Raw genomic sequence first — 14,458 nt, forward strand, 5'->3', positions numbered from 1 at the left:
TTTAGACCACCTATATGATTTTAAAGAGTTAGTAGTTATTAAGGTAACATCCTTGGATTTATCCCTCCTAAGCAGCACTTCATGAACTCTTTAAATATGATTTCCTCTGGCACTTCCTATGTTCCAAAAAATCGGCACCAAGAAACAAAAATGCAAGAATCTATGTGCTAAGTCAGTGTTTGTCTAAGAGGGTTTTTGGAAGCCAGATTGCTTTGGTTTGCATAGTGGCTGTCTCTGGCATGATAGATCATGCTGGAACTCACCCAGTAAGTATCTCTGTTCCCAATTAGAACTGGAAATGGAGCTGCTTACGAGTGCACAGAGATGATGGCTTGTGTGGCAGCTGCTACTGTGGAGATGGAAATGATCCATTGTAAAACAAATACATTGCACTGTATAGAAAAAAGGGGTGATTGGTTTTAATTTATATTTCAAAGAGACACTGAAAATTGCTTAGCTCCCAACATGTTGTAAACCAAATGTAGCATATTTAAGGACAGGAATTTGCAGTTATTTTGGTGAATCAAAACTTGAAAAAGCTTACCATTTTGTAGGGTAACAGAAAACAGATACAGGAATGATGCTGGCATGGGTGCTTGTTCAGAATCTACCACCATGGTCTATGGACCTCGATAAATAAAGAGGTTGCTGCACTGAGCTGGTAAGCAGAAATAACCATGTTAATTTAATCATCAGGAAAGGGACTCTGCTAAGTTAAGAAACATAAATTTCAATCATATGCGCACACACACGTATTTGAGTTGTAACATATGCACAATATTTATCTGTGACACCAATAGTACTATGGTTTATTTCTTAAATGAAATTTTATTTTTCATTTATGATTTTTGTTGACTTGACACCACCATCTTGTGTGGTACTGACCATCTCCTGTGTCTCCTACACTAACCAGGTGCTATTGTATTATATTATTGCTATTTGCAATACTAATCAAAAGTAAATTCATCTACAACCCCTCTTGAATTTTTTTGGTATAAACGAGTAAGCTTTTAGTTATAGTGCTTTTACTAGTAGTTATGCCTTGTAAGAAAGATTATGTTTTCTGAAACTGAAATGTCTGAAGAAGAGCTTGTGATACAAACTAGGAGTTATAAAACAAAGAATTTAGAACAATTAGTGGGTAGCAAATATTGTCAACTATATTTAAAAGGGATTTGGGTGTGATTCAAGGATTTAAAGACTCATAAATTCTACATGAACATTTGAGAAATTGATTGAAACAGCAATTAGGTATAAGCAGTAAAGCACCTGGAAAATGATGATATAGGAGGTTTTAACTGACTTCTCTTTTGCTCCTACAAAGGAAAACCACGTCTCCCTACTTTCTTAAAATTCTTTGCGTGATATGTAAAGAGTTAATAGATAAGGGGCTTGACAATTTATTTAGACTTTCTGAAGACCTTTGGTATGTAATAGGCCTCCAAAGACAAACAAAGCATTGCCTTGGATCAAAACTTGTAGAATAAAAGATGCACCAAAGAACAAATTGAAAAGAAAGAACTTTTGTTTGGAAAAAGGCTAATAGCTGGTGCATCAAGGTTTGGTGTTTGGTTCAGTGTTGTGTTATATTGTGATGAAGAAGCTGGAGAAAAGGAATACCTTGTAAACTATACAGATTTGCACATACTACAAAGTTATTTAGAGCCATCGTGGCTAAGGGGGTCTGATCCATAGTAGTTTTTAACTATTTCTCTAGATTAACTGAACCACTGTTTAGATTTTTGGAGACTTTTATTACCAAGGATTCAAAAAATGGCTTGGAATCATAACTTCCTGTCTTCATTATGGTATCTTTTACAGACTAAGCATCTTCCTGGAAGGACTGAATTAATTGCAAAGATTGAATTCATTACTCGGAGGTTGTCTTTGTAGGTTTTTAGACAGTAAAACTTACTTTCCAGATACGATAGTGTCTGCCATTTCCCACTTTACAGAGCTACTTAGGAATGAAAATGATTACTCCTAGAAGCTGTCAGTGGAGAAGAAAATGACAGAGTTCAAGAGCAGTAAGCCAAGTGGGCAGACGAGGCAGTTGCCCTGAGTTTCTTTTTACTGGATTTCCTGCCCATTAACTTAACTTCTTGGTGACTCAACCTCCCCATCATTAAACTGGGAATAAAAGTATTACCTTACACTGCCATGTCAGTGGGATGTTAAATTTAATAATTAAAAAATACTCTGAGTGTTATGGATGAAAATTCTCTTGGAGTGTTGCTGGTGGGAAGTAGCAGCTCCACAGAACATGCCTATTAAAGAGTGCTGCTGGGTTTTGACCTTGGAGCCTACCTTTCCCACTGACTTAATATTCATTATCTCTGGAACAAACAGGAAGCAGTTTTATTTTCATATACATTCTACTTATCTCTCACCCCTTCCTTGCTCATTCCCTTTTCTACTGCATTCATTTGCTGAGTGCATTGGCATCCAGAGACAGGCATAGCTTGTCACATTGAAGACATGTTTGTTTCCGATGCCCTTGAGCTTGCTTGAAGCTTCTTCTCTTGCTGAATGAATGATGACCCCTTGGGTTTTGCAGTCCCTCAAGGGTCTAAATACAAAGCAAATGTCCTTTTGCACCTAAGAACAGCACTTTGAAACCAAGCCAAGGCCACAGCCAGACATGATTAGAGAGGTTCCTTAGTGAATTTAGATTCAAGTGTTGGGATTTGCACATAAATCCAGTCTGAAAAAACCTTATTTCTATCAAAATGCCCTCATTTAGCATCCAGAGGGAGGTGCTAGGAGTTCATACAGGGAAATCTGTATGATTTTTCTCTTGACTTCTTTGTCTTTTTTACATTTCAAGTAGGGGAGAAGTTGGGGAAGGTAGCATAATGGGGGTGGGTGTGCAGAGTAATGCTGAAAACAGAGGCCTGACTGAATGGACCTCCTCGTGATGAAAAGGAAGATCAATTCACTGTTGACCCCATCCCATTGTGCGGGTTGTCCTGGGAGTTTCCTTTGAAAATCCCAGTGATTTGGGTTTTCTGCATGGTTTGTACTCAGATCTTCCCTCCATGAATAGAATAGGTTTTGCTGGAATTTTTTGGTGGATTTTCTGTGGTTATTGACTGAGCAGTGCTCTCTCACTTCAGAAGACTTGAGCAAGCGTATTGTTGAAGCACTGGTCAGGGACCCTGAATCATTTGCTGTCTTAGAGATTTTCATATGTAGAACAAACATATTCCTGGGACATAGTTGCCCCCAAGAAACAGATTATGTGTTACTGCCCCAGGTGGAAGTGTTCATTATTATTTGGATTGCGGGAGTGATTTTGGGCTTTATAAACACATAAATTTCTGCCTTGCAGAGTTTACAACTTGTGGTGGTAGAAAGAAAGGGAGCTCCAGGCAGACTGGGGAGCACAACACAGTCCTAAAATATGAGAAGTGAACAGAACTATGAAATAAGGACACCAGATGCTGATTTGTGAGCATTCGTCTTGTGCTTTATTATTTTGTAAATCTGTTGGCCTAGAGTAAGGAATTAATTTTAGAAAGGAGAGAGTACCTGAGAAATACACACCTTGGCATTGTCAGGTAAAGAGACCTTCAGGGTGTCTCCCTGCCATAGGGTTGGTCTGAATGACCTACTGCATGAGTCAGTGATCAGTGATTTCAAGCTCTGCAATGAAAATGGAATTCTTCCCCAGGTGTATTTTAACATCTTGCTATAATTAGGATGTTGTATTTGCCTGTCTGCTGGACAGCCTTACAATCTAGTGGCAGCATTCAGAAGGGGAAAAAGGCTCTGTTCCTTTACTTGTATGGCAAGTTGCATCAAGCTTCCTCATAAACCTGTGCTGTCTCTTGGAGTCCTGTGCCACTGAGCCAGCCTTTGGCTCTTCCTACAGTGGCTGGGGGTTATCCTGTTTTATGGGCTAGATTCTGCACTCACAGCTGTGCAGACTGGTGTTTCTTCATTGGTGAAGGCCTGTTTAAAATGAACTGAAGATTTTCTCTAGTCAACATTAAAGGAAATTTTGATACACACTCCTTCATTTTCTTCAACATAAGTTCTCAGCACTGGCCCCACACTAGCTTTCTGCTTCCCCCCATGTGGTACATGCCTTGGGATAGGAGAATGCTTCTCATAGCTCTGCTGTGTAAACTGTGCCAGGTGCTGAATTGCATTGAAGTACTTTTCTACTTTGGGAGATCAAATCTTCCTACTTGTTATTTCGGTATCGTAGAAAGCCCTGTTTCATTCTTTATTTGAAACATAGGTAGTTTACATAAAGGAGAAGGATCTTTTCCCTGTTTATTTCCTCCTGATACCGTATGTCCAGGCTTTTTTTCCTATAAGCAAACACAGCAATTGAAAAGATACCAGGTTTTCAGTAAGATAGACATGAATCCTATATGCAGATCCTTAGTGGTTAAAAAAAAAACTTGAAGAAATCCCCTTCAAGATAGAAACAAGCTTGAAAGTCTTTCAGTCTTCTGCTTGTCATCTCTGTCTTTGTGCTTGCTGGCTGTCTGCGGATTACACACACAGTCAGTGTGTTTTGTTTTTCAGAAGTTGATCTGCCTTTGAAAAAAGATGGGTTCACGTCAGAAAGTACAACTCTGGAAGCCTTGCTACGTGGAGAGGGAATAGAGAAAAAAACGGACACTAAAGAGGAAGACACTATGCAAGAAATCCAGGTAAAGGAGAGCCCCATGCCTTGACAGCAAGGCTGGATCTTACAACTTGTCTCAAACCCCAGGAGATTTTGTCCCATGGCAAAACAGTGCACCCGTTGATTGTTGTGTCATACTACTTGTCAAGATGTTATCAAACCATTGTACTACACTCTGATGCTCAATATGAACTCGGCACCTCATGTACTCCTGTCACAAAAATCTTGGTCATTTGTCTGTGTTCTGCACAGCTCCTGTTTTGGAATTCGTTTTGAAGCATTATGAAGTGATTACCTATAAAGCTGACAGGTAGAGATGGGTCCCAGCCATAAACTGCATTTTAGTGCATCAGATTTGAAGTGAATTTGGACATGGATTTGAAGCTGGATTCATAGCTGCTGACTGTAGACAAAAATGTGTTATTGCCTGGTATGTTTTCTCTTATAATGAGAAGCCTTCAGGAAGTACACAAGAAATTTAAATCATTAAAAATATTCTAACGTGAATTATCTCAGTTATTATTAGTGATGCAGGTATGAAAAATACTGCTTCTTTACACGCTTTATGGCTTGAAAGTTACTTGTCAAGATTCCACTTCATTCTTTACCAATTAAAAGAAAAAACACATTCATGGGTCTGTCATGGAAGGAATTCAGCTAATATAAAAGGTTCTCAAATAAGGGCATGTCACTTTATAAAGGCATTTTAAATTGCTAGGAAAGTGGGCCTTTCCCAGGGGAGCAGTAGCAAATCATTGGTGATACTAAACCACCATTATGATGTGAGCCCCTATTAGTGATTTTTAGCAGGACCCATTGGCAATGTGTCAAACTTGGTAACTTCAGCTGGAATACAGGATGATGCATCTATAGCTGAAACTAGTAAAAATTTGAGTGGGCAGACCCACACCAAATGAAACAGAAGAGCGTGGGCATCAAATCTATATTACTTGGAGCTCAGTCCTACTGGTCTGTTTGCTAGAAATTTCACACATGTCAGAGCAGTGAAATTAGGTCTCCCATTCCCAGTTCCACAGGTAAAGGAACACCATCAAAGATGAAGCATCCCATGGTAATGTAGTGAGGAAAATCTTGGCATGAGGGCCTGTCTGTGTTTTCTTCTTCGGTAGCGTACCTCTGTCTGTTAAGCTGAGAGCCCCAAAGCTCTGTTTATACCTCCTTCCAAGGTCACAATAAGTCATGGTGCAGCAACCTTGTGAGACTGACAAGTGCCTTTGGATGTTGCTGTGTTATCTCAGCTCCCAGATTATCTCCAGCAGCAGTCCAAGGAGAGAAACTTCAGAGATGGTGGAACTGACACAAGTCCAAGCATTGCAGGGAGTGGGTGCAAAATTATACAAAAATTTTTCAGCTAAACTGCCCTAGTGGTGACCCGTCACCTGGGTAGCAGTTTTATCAGGAACATGTCAAAAGGCATGTTTTGCTGTTGTTTCTTACACAAGCATGGCTTATCTGGATTCAGTCTATAGAACAATGACTGTCGAAGCCTTTACTAGTAGTTGGCTTTCAGTGTGTACTTTGGCACCTGGCAGCTAGACCCTACCAGATCAAAACCATGATCAGTGTCTTTTATCCATATGACAATAAGAAAATGCAAAACTTTTTTTGTTCCTCTGCAGAATTTTCTGCATTGTAACTTGAAAAGGCACAGCCTCAGTGGTGATGAGAATGAGCAGGTGGAGTGTAATTCCCACCTCATCCCAGCCTCTTAACAACCTTCTCAAGCTCACAGTATCTGTCAAGAGAAGTCAACTTGGTGCTTAGGAAACTTTCAGAAAGGCAGAGTAGGAAAAGATAAGCAGCTTTGCTAAAAAGGGTGGAGGTTGCTTCTATTAAATAGATGCAGTCATTGGGACTTGCTGTACAGTTGGTACTTAACAGGGTTGAGGATTTTCCCCTACAGTAAACTGGTATTGATATGTCTCTCCATTGTTTGCTGGAGAAGGCTTAGAATAGCCTTTTGACCATGCATCAGAAGGGCTATGTCATTTCTATCAAGAATTAAAGTCATTACTCTGGCAGCATCACCAGATTCACACTTGATTCCTTATTATCGCTTTCCTAAATTGATGCTGCAATTTTAAACAAAGAAATTGTAATATTTCTCTCTACTGCCCTTGTGTAGTGTTATTGTTGCAAACTAGCTTATACAACATGGTTTCAGCCTTCTCTTTTTATAGAGATATGTTAAGATATGAAGCAATGTGAAAATATAAACTCATATTAGGAAGTTTGCTTGTTTTCTTACATACTACTAGCCTCCCGAGATTTAAAAATAGAAGAAGCAAAACCCAAACGAAGGCTCTACCATATTCTAAAAGTTGTTTGTACTTTAAAGGGACATTGTCCAATATTAGGCTTAAAAATATAGCTGATAAGATAAGAATAAACTTATATAGTTGGTCTCACAAATATAGGCTTTTTAAACAGTGAAATTTCTGTTGTATTCTATCCCACAAATTCAGAATTTGAGGTAAGTAGGAAGGAGAGAAAGCAACTGTGATTTGCTCCTGTTCTCCCTCTACTGGCTTTCAAATAACTGTTAAGTAGAAATTCTCAGGAAGGGACAAATAGAGTAAGACTGAAAAACCTTCCCAGCAGTCTAATGTCAGTGATTTGAATCTGTATCATGGCTGCATGTTGCAATTTAAATGAATAGTGGCATGACAAAGATAAGTTAGTGATTCCAGATTAATCCCTTAGGAAATGGCAATGCACCATGAATGGCAGGAGAGGCTGGGGCCTATTTCTTTATTTCTAGCAGACATGCCAAGTGTTGAAAGGATTTCAACAGGACTTCTTTTCAAATTACTATTGTAATGGTTTGTCTTGTCTTTTTCTGTGCAATGTCCAACTTGTGCATGATTTCAGGGTGTCCAGCCTGTGTTTGCTTCTGTAGAGGTTGCATTTCAAAAGATCAAGGCAAAAGGATTGAAATTCCCTGGCCTGGGCATCTCACAGTTATGTGAGATGATGAATTACTGTTACTATTAAATGTTTAATTGAAGGAACTATTGCTGTCGTTCCTATTAACTTCAATGAGATCTGTATTTCCTCAGCATTTTCGTGCAGCAAGACTCCTGCTTCCAGATTACAGGGATGTACCAGCAGTGTAAGCCCTGAAAGATGTTATTTTCTAGATTCACTAAATATGCTGGAACATATGGGGGAATTTTCTCTATTTTTGCCAAACAAAAATAATTCTGAGTTGCCAAGGAGGAAACCATTGACTTCTATCTTCTTAAAGTGCATTCTCAAAAAACAATTCAAGATGCAAGAAACCAAACTACAAAAAAAAAAAAAAAATCAAACAATTTCCCAGGCAGGGCCTGCAGTTATGCATACTAATAGTTGTGTTGTCTTGGGATATTGGTACTCAGTGATGCCACTGTTATTTCTTAGAAACCTTTTTTTCATAGTTGACTAATATCCATCATATTTTTTAATAAGAGCCCCCTAGAGAACTGAGTGTGGAAGGGAAAGCAAATTCTGCTTTAGCGAAAAGAAGTACGGGGTCTGGGATCTGATTTGGAATTCTATCACTAATCAACTGTAATTTAATGACCTGCAGTCTCTGTAGTAAAGAGTCTCTATGTTCATTGTATGTGTCACCTACTTTTCTTCTAACCATTCCTGGTTTCTGTTCAACCACAGAGGGTTTTAGAAAATGATGAAAATGCAGATGAAGTGAATGAGGAAGAGGATTTGGAAGAAGATATTCCGAAACGAAAGAACAGGCCTAGAGGACGGGTAGGTGGAGAGTTTACTGAAATGAAAAGGAAGGAAGCAAACCTTTGCTTTCTAGTGTGTATTTGTCATATGTATTTTATATGCAAAGCTATATCCATGGATATATGATAGTCTTAACACTATAGGTAAATTGCAGTCATATGGTCAAAGATTTTAATTTTTTTTTCCAGTTTATTTTTGTGATTTACCAAGAAAAAAAGCCTATTTTTAGAGTAAAAACTTCGGGTAAAGTTATTATAGTATTGTATTTATAATTTTAATGTAAACTGTAATAATGATGATGACATCCTGCTACTACAATGCTCTTATTTTAAAACAATGTTTGATAATTACAGAAAGGCAATGAATTTAGTAAAAAAAAAAATAATAAAAGTAACTTGAACTATGTTAATATGTTTTGCAGCTTTCCCCAAGTTAGCACTTTATGGCTGACACTGGCCCTCTTGAGCCCATGGCAATCTTCTATTTGCTTAAAATGGGCCATATTTTATCCTTAGGGGAGTTTGTGTCCCTTCTTTTACCTAAGATATCTTTTCACAATTTCAGCAGGGCACCAGTTAAGTAATGAGGCCAACATTTTAAAACTTGGAATCAACATTTTCAATTGTGGCCCTGTGAGCTAGGCATCTAAATAAACACGACCATGATTCTCAGAAGTTTTGAGCATTTTCATCTCTCTTTGGCTCCAGCTGATGCTGCAGGAGCACAGGAGGTCTAGAAGTAGCTTTTGATGTGTTTGAGGAGTCAAGCAAGAAGGGCCACATTTTTGGCCAAATGAGCAGGATATAATAGCTTTTGAATAAGAGAAAAAGGCATGAAACCACATTGAATACTTGCAATGTACTTACGCATCAGACCTTCTCTTTTGGTTTCTTCTGTTGTTGTGTTGTTTCAGTTTTCTGCTCCTCTTTATTTTGGAGCTTAAGTCCTTTAATAATATTAAAGATCAAATCACTTTAATAATTGGATAAGTATATATTTCACCTTCCTTATTCTCAAAATCACCTGAACCAGTTTCTTTCTTTCTTTCTTTCTTTCTTAGCCAAAGACACCCACCTGGAAAAAAATTTTCCAGAAAAATGTAAGTTTCAGAAAATTTGTATGAACCAGTAACCAAAACCAGGAGTTAGAGTCAATACATGCACACAAACTTGACTATAGTGATCAACTTATATTCCAGGCTAACAACTCTTTTCTAATAAGTTGCTCTCACATGAATTGCGCGTGCTGGTCAGGATGAGTGAAAGAGTTTAAGTAGCTAAAATACATGTACTGCTCAGGAGAAAGGAAGTTGCTGTATTTATATATCCCAGACCCACACAAACAAAGTCCTGAAGTTAGTTATGTGTGAAGTTTTACTCCCTTGTTCAGGGAACTGTTACAGAATAACTCTATTACTTTTACTCTGCTACTGTAGGGGAAGGAGTTGGAGGGTACCAAATCTCTTATCGTTTTGAACCATAAGTTTACATCTTCTTTTCTGCCCCAGAACTGGCCTCCTATTAAGTGCAGGAGTAGCAGCATCTCTTGGTTTTTTTCTTGCAACTAACTCCTGCTTTGCTAGTGCCCTGGCTTCATTCAGTGTGAAAAAGAAAAGTCTGAAGAGTGCCAAATACTTTGAGCATTTTTTGGTTTTATTTAATGCATCAATAACCAAAGGAAAATGTTGTGTAAATTAGGATTTCAAAATTAGAGCCAGATTCCTTAGCTCTTGAAAATTGGTAAGCCTGAATTGTGTCTGGTCATGAGTGTTTTGCCACTCTTCAAGCAGCCCTTTTCTAATGTGAGCCTGACCCAGAGCAGAGAATCAGGATCAAGGATTTGAACTTACAGGACATGAAACCTGGGCAACACTTTGTTTCTGGGAAAAAGTTGATTAGGGTATTTTTAGAGGGCAGAAGAGGGGAAGGACGGACATAGGAAACTAGATCCTGCAGAGTGTGGCCTTTGGGGATTCTGAGGAGGAGTGGGAAGGGTTGACAGCATCGATGCAGGATTAATGTGACAGAATCACTGCTCTGGACTTTCCAAATAGCACATGTCCCTTCCTTTCCCCACAGCATGGTTTTATTTTTAATCCTGGGTGCTCCATCTGGCCCTCTGGCTACTCTCTCTGGCTGCTTCAGGGCTGCTTCGAGGCTGCTATGCCATGGCTTCCAGGCCTCACATGTCAGGTCTTGTAGTCTTTGCTGCATCCTATCAGGAGAATTAAGTCAGTCATGGGTGACTGAATTCAACGTACGGGAGTGCCAGCATCAAGAACAGGGCACTCAATTCAGTGCCTCTGGGGCAGCTACTTGGTTTACTATCCCCTCAAGGCTAGTCCTGAAATTGAGGGAGCATTAGGAAGGACACCAAAGGCTGAAGATAGATTTATGGAAGGAGCATTTTAGTATCTTTGCTGGGCATGAAGAATATGGTAGGAGCTAGGAAGTGTGGTTTTCTAGGAGACACAAGGGGAACGCAGCTGCATCCGTACAGATTGTCTGCTTGTCAGCTGAATATCCCATGGGACAATTTCAAAGGCACTAAAGACATTTAGGAACCCAAGTCCCATTGAAAAATCTCCCACTGTGTGTTCAGTGCATGAAAAAGTATATTTGACATGCAGCCATGACATGAATCCTGTACCCTGGTGTTTCAGTAGAGAACGGTTTGAAGGGAAACAGCTGACTGTAAGACTAGTGAAACTCCAAGCAATAGACCTTAAATTACCATCCTATTCTGAAAGGTCCCAGTGTAAAAATAGTACCTTCTTACTCAACAGATCCTTTCTCAGTGTGTCTCAGAGTCAGACCTAATAACTGATGACAAAAATAAGACTTTACAGCTTTTTCACAGCCCTGAACAGCCAGTGCAGCTGGTAGGACAGGGAAATTGGATCCTAATCCAGGTATCAGCAGGAATATTTATTAAGGGCCAATCACTCGTCTCTGAGAACACTTTGATGAGCTAAGGGTTGTATAGGATCTGCCATGGACTGAAATTCAGCTTGCAGCATGTTTTGCAGTAGTGAGGGAAGAAAGGGACTAGCCTGGGATTGATCTCATAGCCCATAGGTGGTTCACAGAACAGACAGTCAGAGTGAAAATATTGCAGACTAATAAGATGATTTTGTGTGATATGGTCAGTAAAGTAGCTTCCACCGAACAGTTGTTTCTGGGACCTTTCCCAGGGTGAAACTGCTTTTCAGTTCACCCTTACAAATCTCACTCTGCGTGTGTGTGCTGTTCTGCACAGAGGTCTTTGCAGAAGGCAGAGCTATACTTGTCACACCTAATAGTATTTACCCTACCCAGACAGCTGCAAATCCATGTCTTTCCTTCAAGACTGTGTTAAGAGTTAGACTTAAGCAATGCCAAGGAAATAATGTGAGAAGTTTTTATAAATCCCTCTTCTGACATACTGTGGCAGGCCAGTGTAAAACTGTTTCTTGTTCCTTCTCTTTAGATGTCTGATGGAATGCAGCTCAAATAATGCAAGTTCAGTCCCAAATCCATAGAACAGGGACAGAGGTCATATGTTCCCTTTGTGTCTGGGGCACTAATATTTTCAGAATTTCTACATTTTCTCCAGCATTATTTGATGAAGCTCTCTCCCTTACTTATTTTCACATGCAAAAGCTTGAAGCGTTTGAGTCAGGTGGCCTTGTCTAGGGTGAGAAACATCAACTGTTTAAAAACAGCAGAAGCAGAAACAGTTTTCTTGCTTTTACCCAGGAATAGAGTAGCTGGCTGAATTAATAAATGGCTATATAGCCATCCACCTGCAGATCACTTCCTCAAATTAAGATCAAGTCTAAAATCATTGTCATCTACAGACAGTACATTAGTGAACATGAAAGAATTGAAGGCCTTGGTTCAGTTCCCAGTTCCACGCTGGATAGATATCACTTGTCATCTTGTTGGCATCTCAGCTAAGAAGGGTCAGGATGAAGTAACTCTGATGCTGAATTCCACTCTGACCCCTGGAGCTCAGGACAGAGCAGACTGTGCTGTGGAGAAATACAGCTTTTCTGTTTTGAGAGCTGCCAACATGGTGTGTTGTAGAACAGAGAAATGCAGAGAGAGCTTTCTGGATAATTTCTGTTCTCTGTTATCATAGGTAGCCATGTTACCTAATCTTTCCCACTAACAGACCAAAGCTCCATTTTATAATTAGCCATGTTATTAGCCATTTGTACCAGAATGCCACTTCAAAACATTGATTTTCAGCTAGAAAACAAAACAAAATGAAACAAGACTCCCCCTTTGAAAATATTAAAGGAAATAATTTTACCTCTGTTTTATTTGGGGCCTGTTTTTTTAATGAATATATTTATCCACCAACACATGTTTATCTATTCATTAATTTATATTCAGTTAACCAAGGTATTTGAACATCTTCAGAAATGCATGTGTGGTAACACTTGACTGAATATGTGTTGGCAGTGACCTACTGATGAACAGTTTGGGTTATCTGTGGAGAGGATCTCCACTAGATTACAGGGTTCATTAACATAGTGTGTATCTTAGGAGATGAAGGGTCAAGACCACCCTGACAAACCTGTATGGAAGCTGAGGGTTTGTTTAGTTTATATTGCACACTTTTTGTAGGAGGGTGAGGGGTACAAGGAGACCTGAGGGTTAGTGGAATAATGTTAACATTCCTCTTGTCCTTGCAGGCTCGGGGATCTGGAGGTGGCAGGAGACGGAATGATGCTGCCTCCCAAGATGATCATGACAAACCCTATGTTTGTGACAGTAAGTAGCACCCAGACAGCTGATTCTGCTTCCAGCCTGGTCCTACCAGCTCAGTGCACTCAGGGTTTCATCTTTTCCCTTCCAGAAGAATATTATGCTGCTCTCTGACTTGCATGTTTGCCACCTGCTACTGCTGCTGCTCTTGGTGATTTTGCATGAAGGAAATAAAATAAAGTCCTTGGCAAGGCTCTACTTCCCTTTGCTCTACAATAAATCATCTCTCATATTTTCTTCTTCTTTCTCCTTCTCTTTTTCTGGCTTCTCTGCCTTTTGTCTTCCTTTCCCCCATGTAAGATTCACCCTCTATTTCTTTCTCTGTTTCAGATAGTTGCAAACAAAAGCATAACTCAAAAATCTCCAACGAAGGTACTTCATCCTTCTGTCTCTCTTCATATAATTGGTGATTCTCTTTCCTTCAGACCTTTTAAAATATCACTACACTAAATTTTGAAGGTCTTATTCTCATGCATCACTAAGAAAGTGTTCTTGTGGCATCATCAGGAGTTGAGCCCTCCTAAGAAACAAATAGAACTGGAATGCTTTGTTTTGATACACATTCCCTTTGAATATGACCGTTCTGTTTGGCATCTTGCAGTGAGACTGCAGCTGAAGTAAGGCATTGCCCCAGTGGAAAAATTATACCAGAGCCCAATGGCCAAACTGAAGAAGGTTACTAGAGTCCCAGTATGAGGAAGGAGTCCAATATTTGATACACAGTGTATTATTTTACAGTTTAGTCCTTGGTGCTTTCCTTCTTACTTTGATATTCTTTTTGCTTCACTATATCATTTCTGTAAAGGGTACTTTTTTTACCCACGTGCTTTTGACATCTCCCATCTTAAGGCTTACTGTAGAGTGTACATGCCATATGAATTTGTGCTCCTGGGGGTCTTCAATCCTATATGACAATAACCTAACAAAAGTTAGGAGAATAGCCTGTTCATCCACTATCTGCCTATCTTGCAATACTGCTGACCTTAAACGACCAGCTGTTATGTCGATCTGTGGGGTTATTTCCTGCTTATTTTTGAAAACATGAAGAAATAAAGGGCATGCATGGTAAATAAGAACTATATTCCCTGTGATGAAAACACTGTTTTATTGTGAGACCAGGTGAACCTGCACAGTACAGTAATGGACGTGTTGGCTATTATGCTTCAGCAAGGTGAATATTCTAGGGGCAATAAGCAGAAGTGGAAAAACTTGAGCATGAATGGGAGTGTCTGAATACACGATCAAGGAGGAAGAACTCTTTAGGATATGAAGAGACAGGAGATTTCTGCTGTGGTTACGTAGCTGTCCT

The 14,458-nt window shown here is 39.4% G+C and overlaps 1 protein-coding gene across 7 annotated transcripts in view; it reads left to right on the plus strand.

The window, feature by feature from the left end:
• DPF3 (double PHD fingers 3) overlaps positions 1–14,458 on the plus strand; it is a 165,174-nt gene that overhangs the window by 91,744 nt on the left and 58,972 nt on the right. For 5 of the 7 annotated variants that reach the window (XR_011337535.1, XM_069858299.1, XM_069858304.1 and 2 more), the window contains exons 4-7: positions 4,540–4,667; positions 8,318–8,413; positions 9,456–9,494; positions 13,077–13,155. Coding sequence is in view for 6 of the 7 variants with exons in the window: in XM_069858299.1 (XP_069714400.1) it covers positions 4,540–4,667; positions 8,318–8,413; positions 9,456–9,494; positions 13,077–13,155 (342 nt within the window). In the remaining variant the exon portion in view is untranslated. The remainder of the gene's footprint in view (positions 1–4,539; positions 4,668–8,317; positions 8,414–9,455; positions 9,495–13,076; positions 13,156–14,458) is intronic. The other 2 variants (XM_069858300.1, XM_069858302.1) reach the window with 1 other exon arrangement.

This window comes from Phaenicophaeus curvirostris, chromosome 5, assembly GCF_032191515.1.
Source record: "Phaenicophaeus curvirostris isolate KB17595 chromosome 5, BPBGC_Pcur_1.0, whole genome shotgun sequence".
Taxonomy (NCBI): Eukaryota; Metazoa; Chordata; class Aves; order Cuculiformes; family Cuculidae; genus Phaenicophaeus; species Phaenicophaeus curvirostris.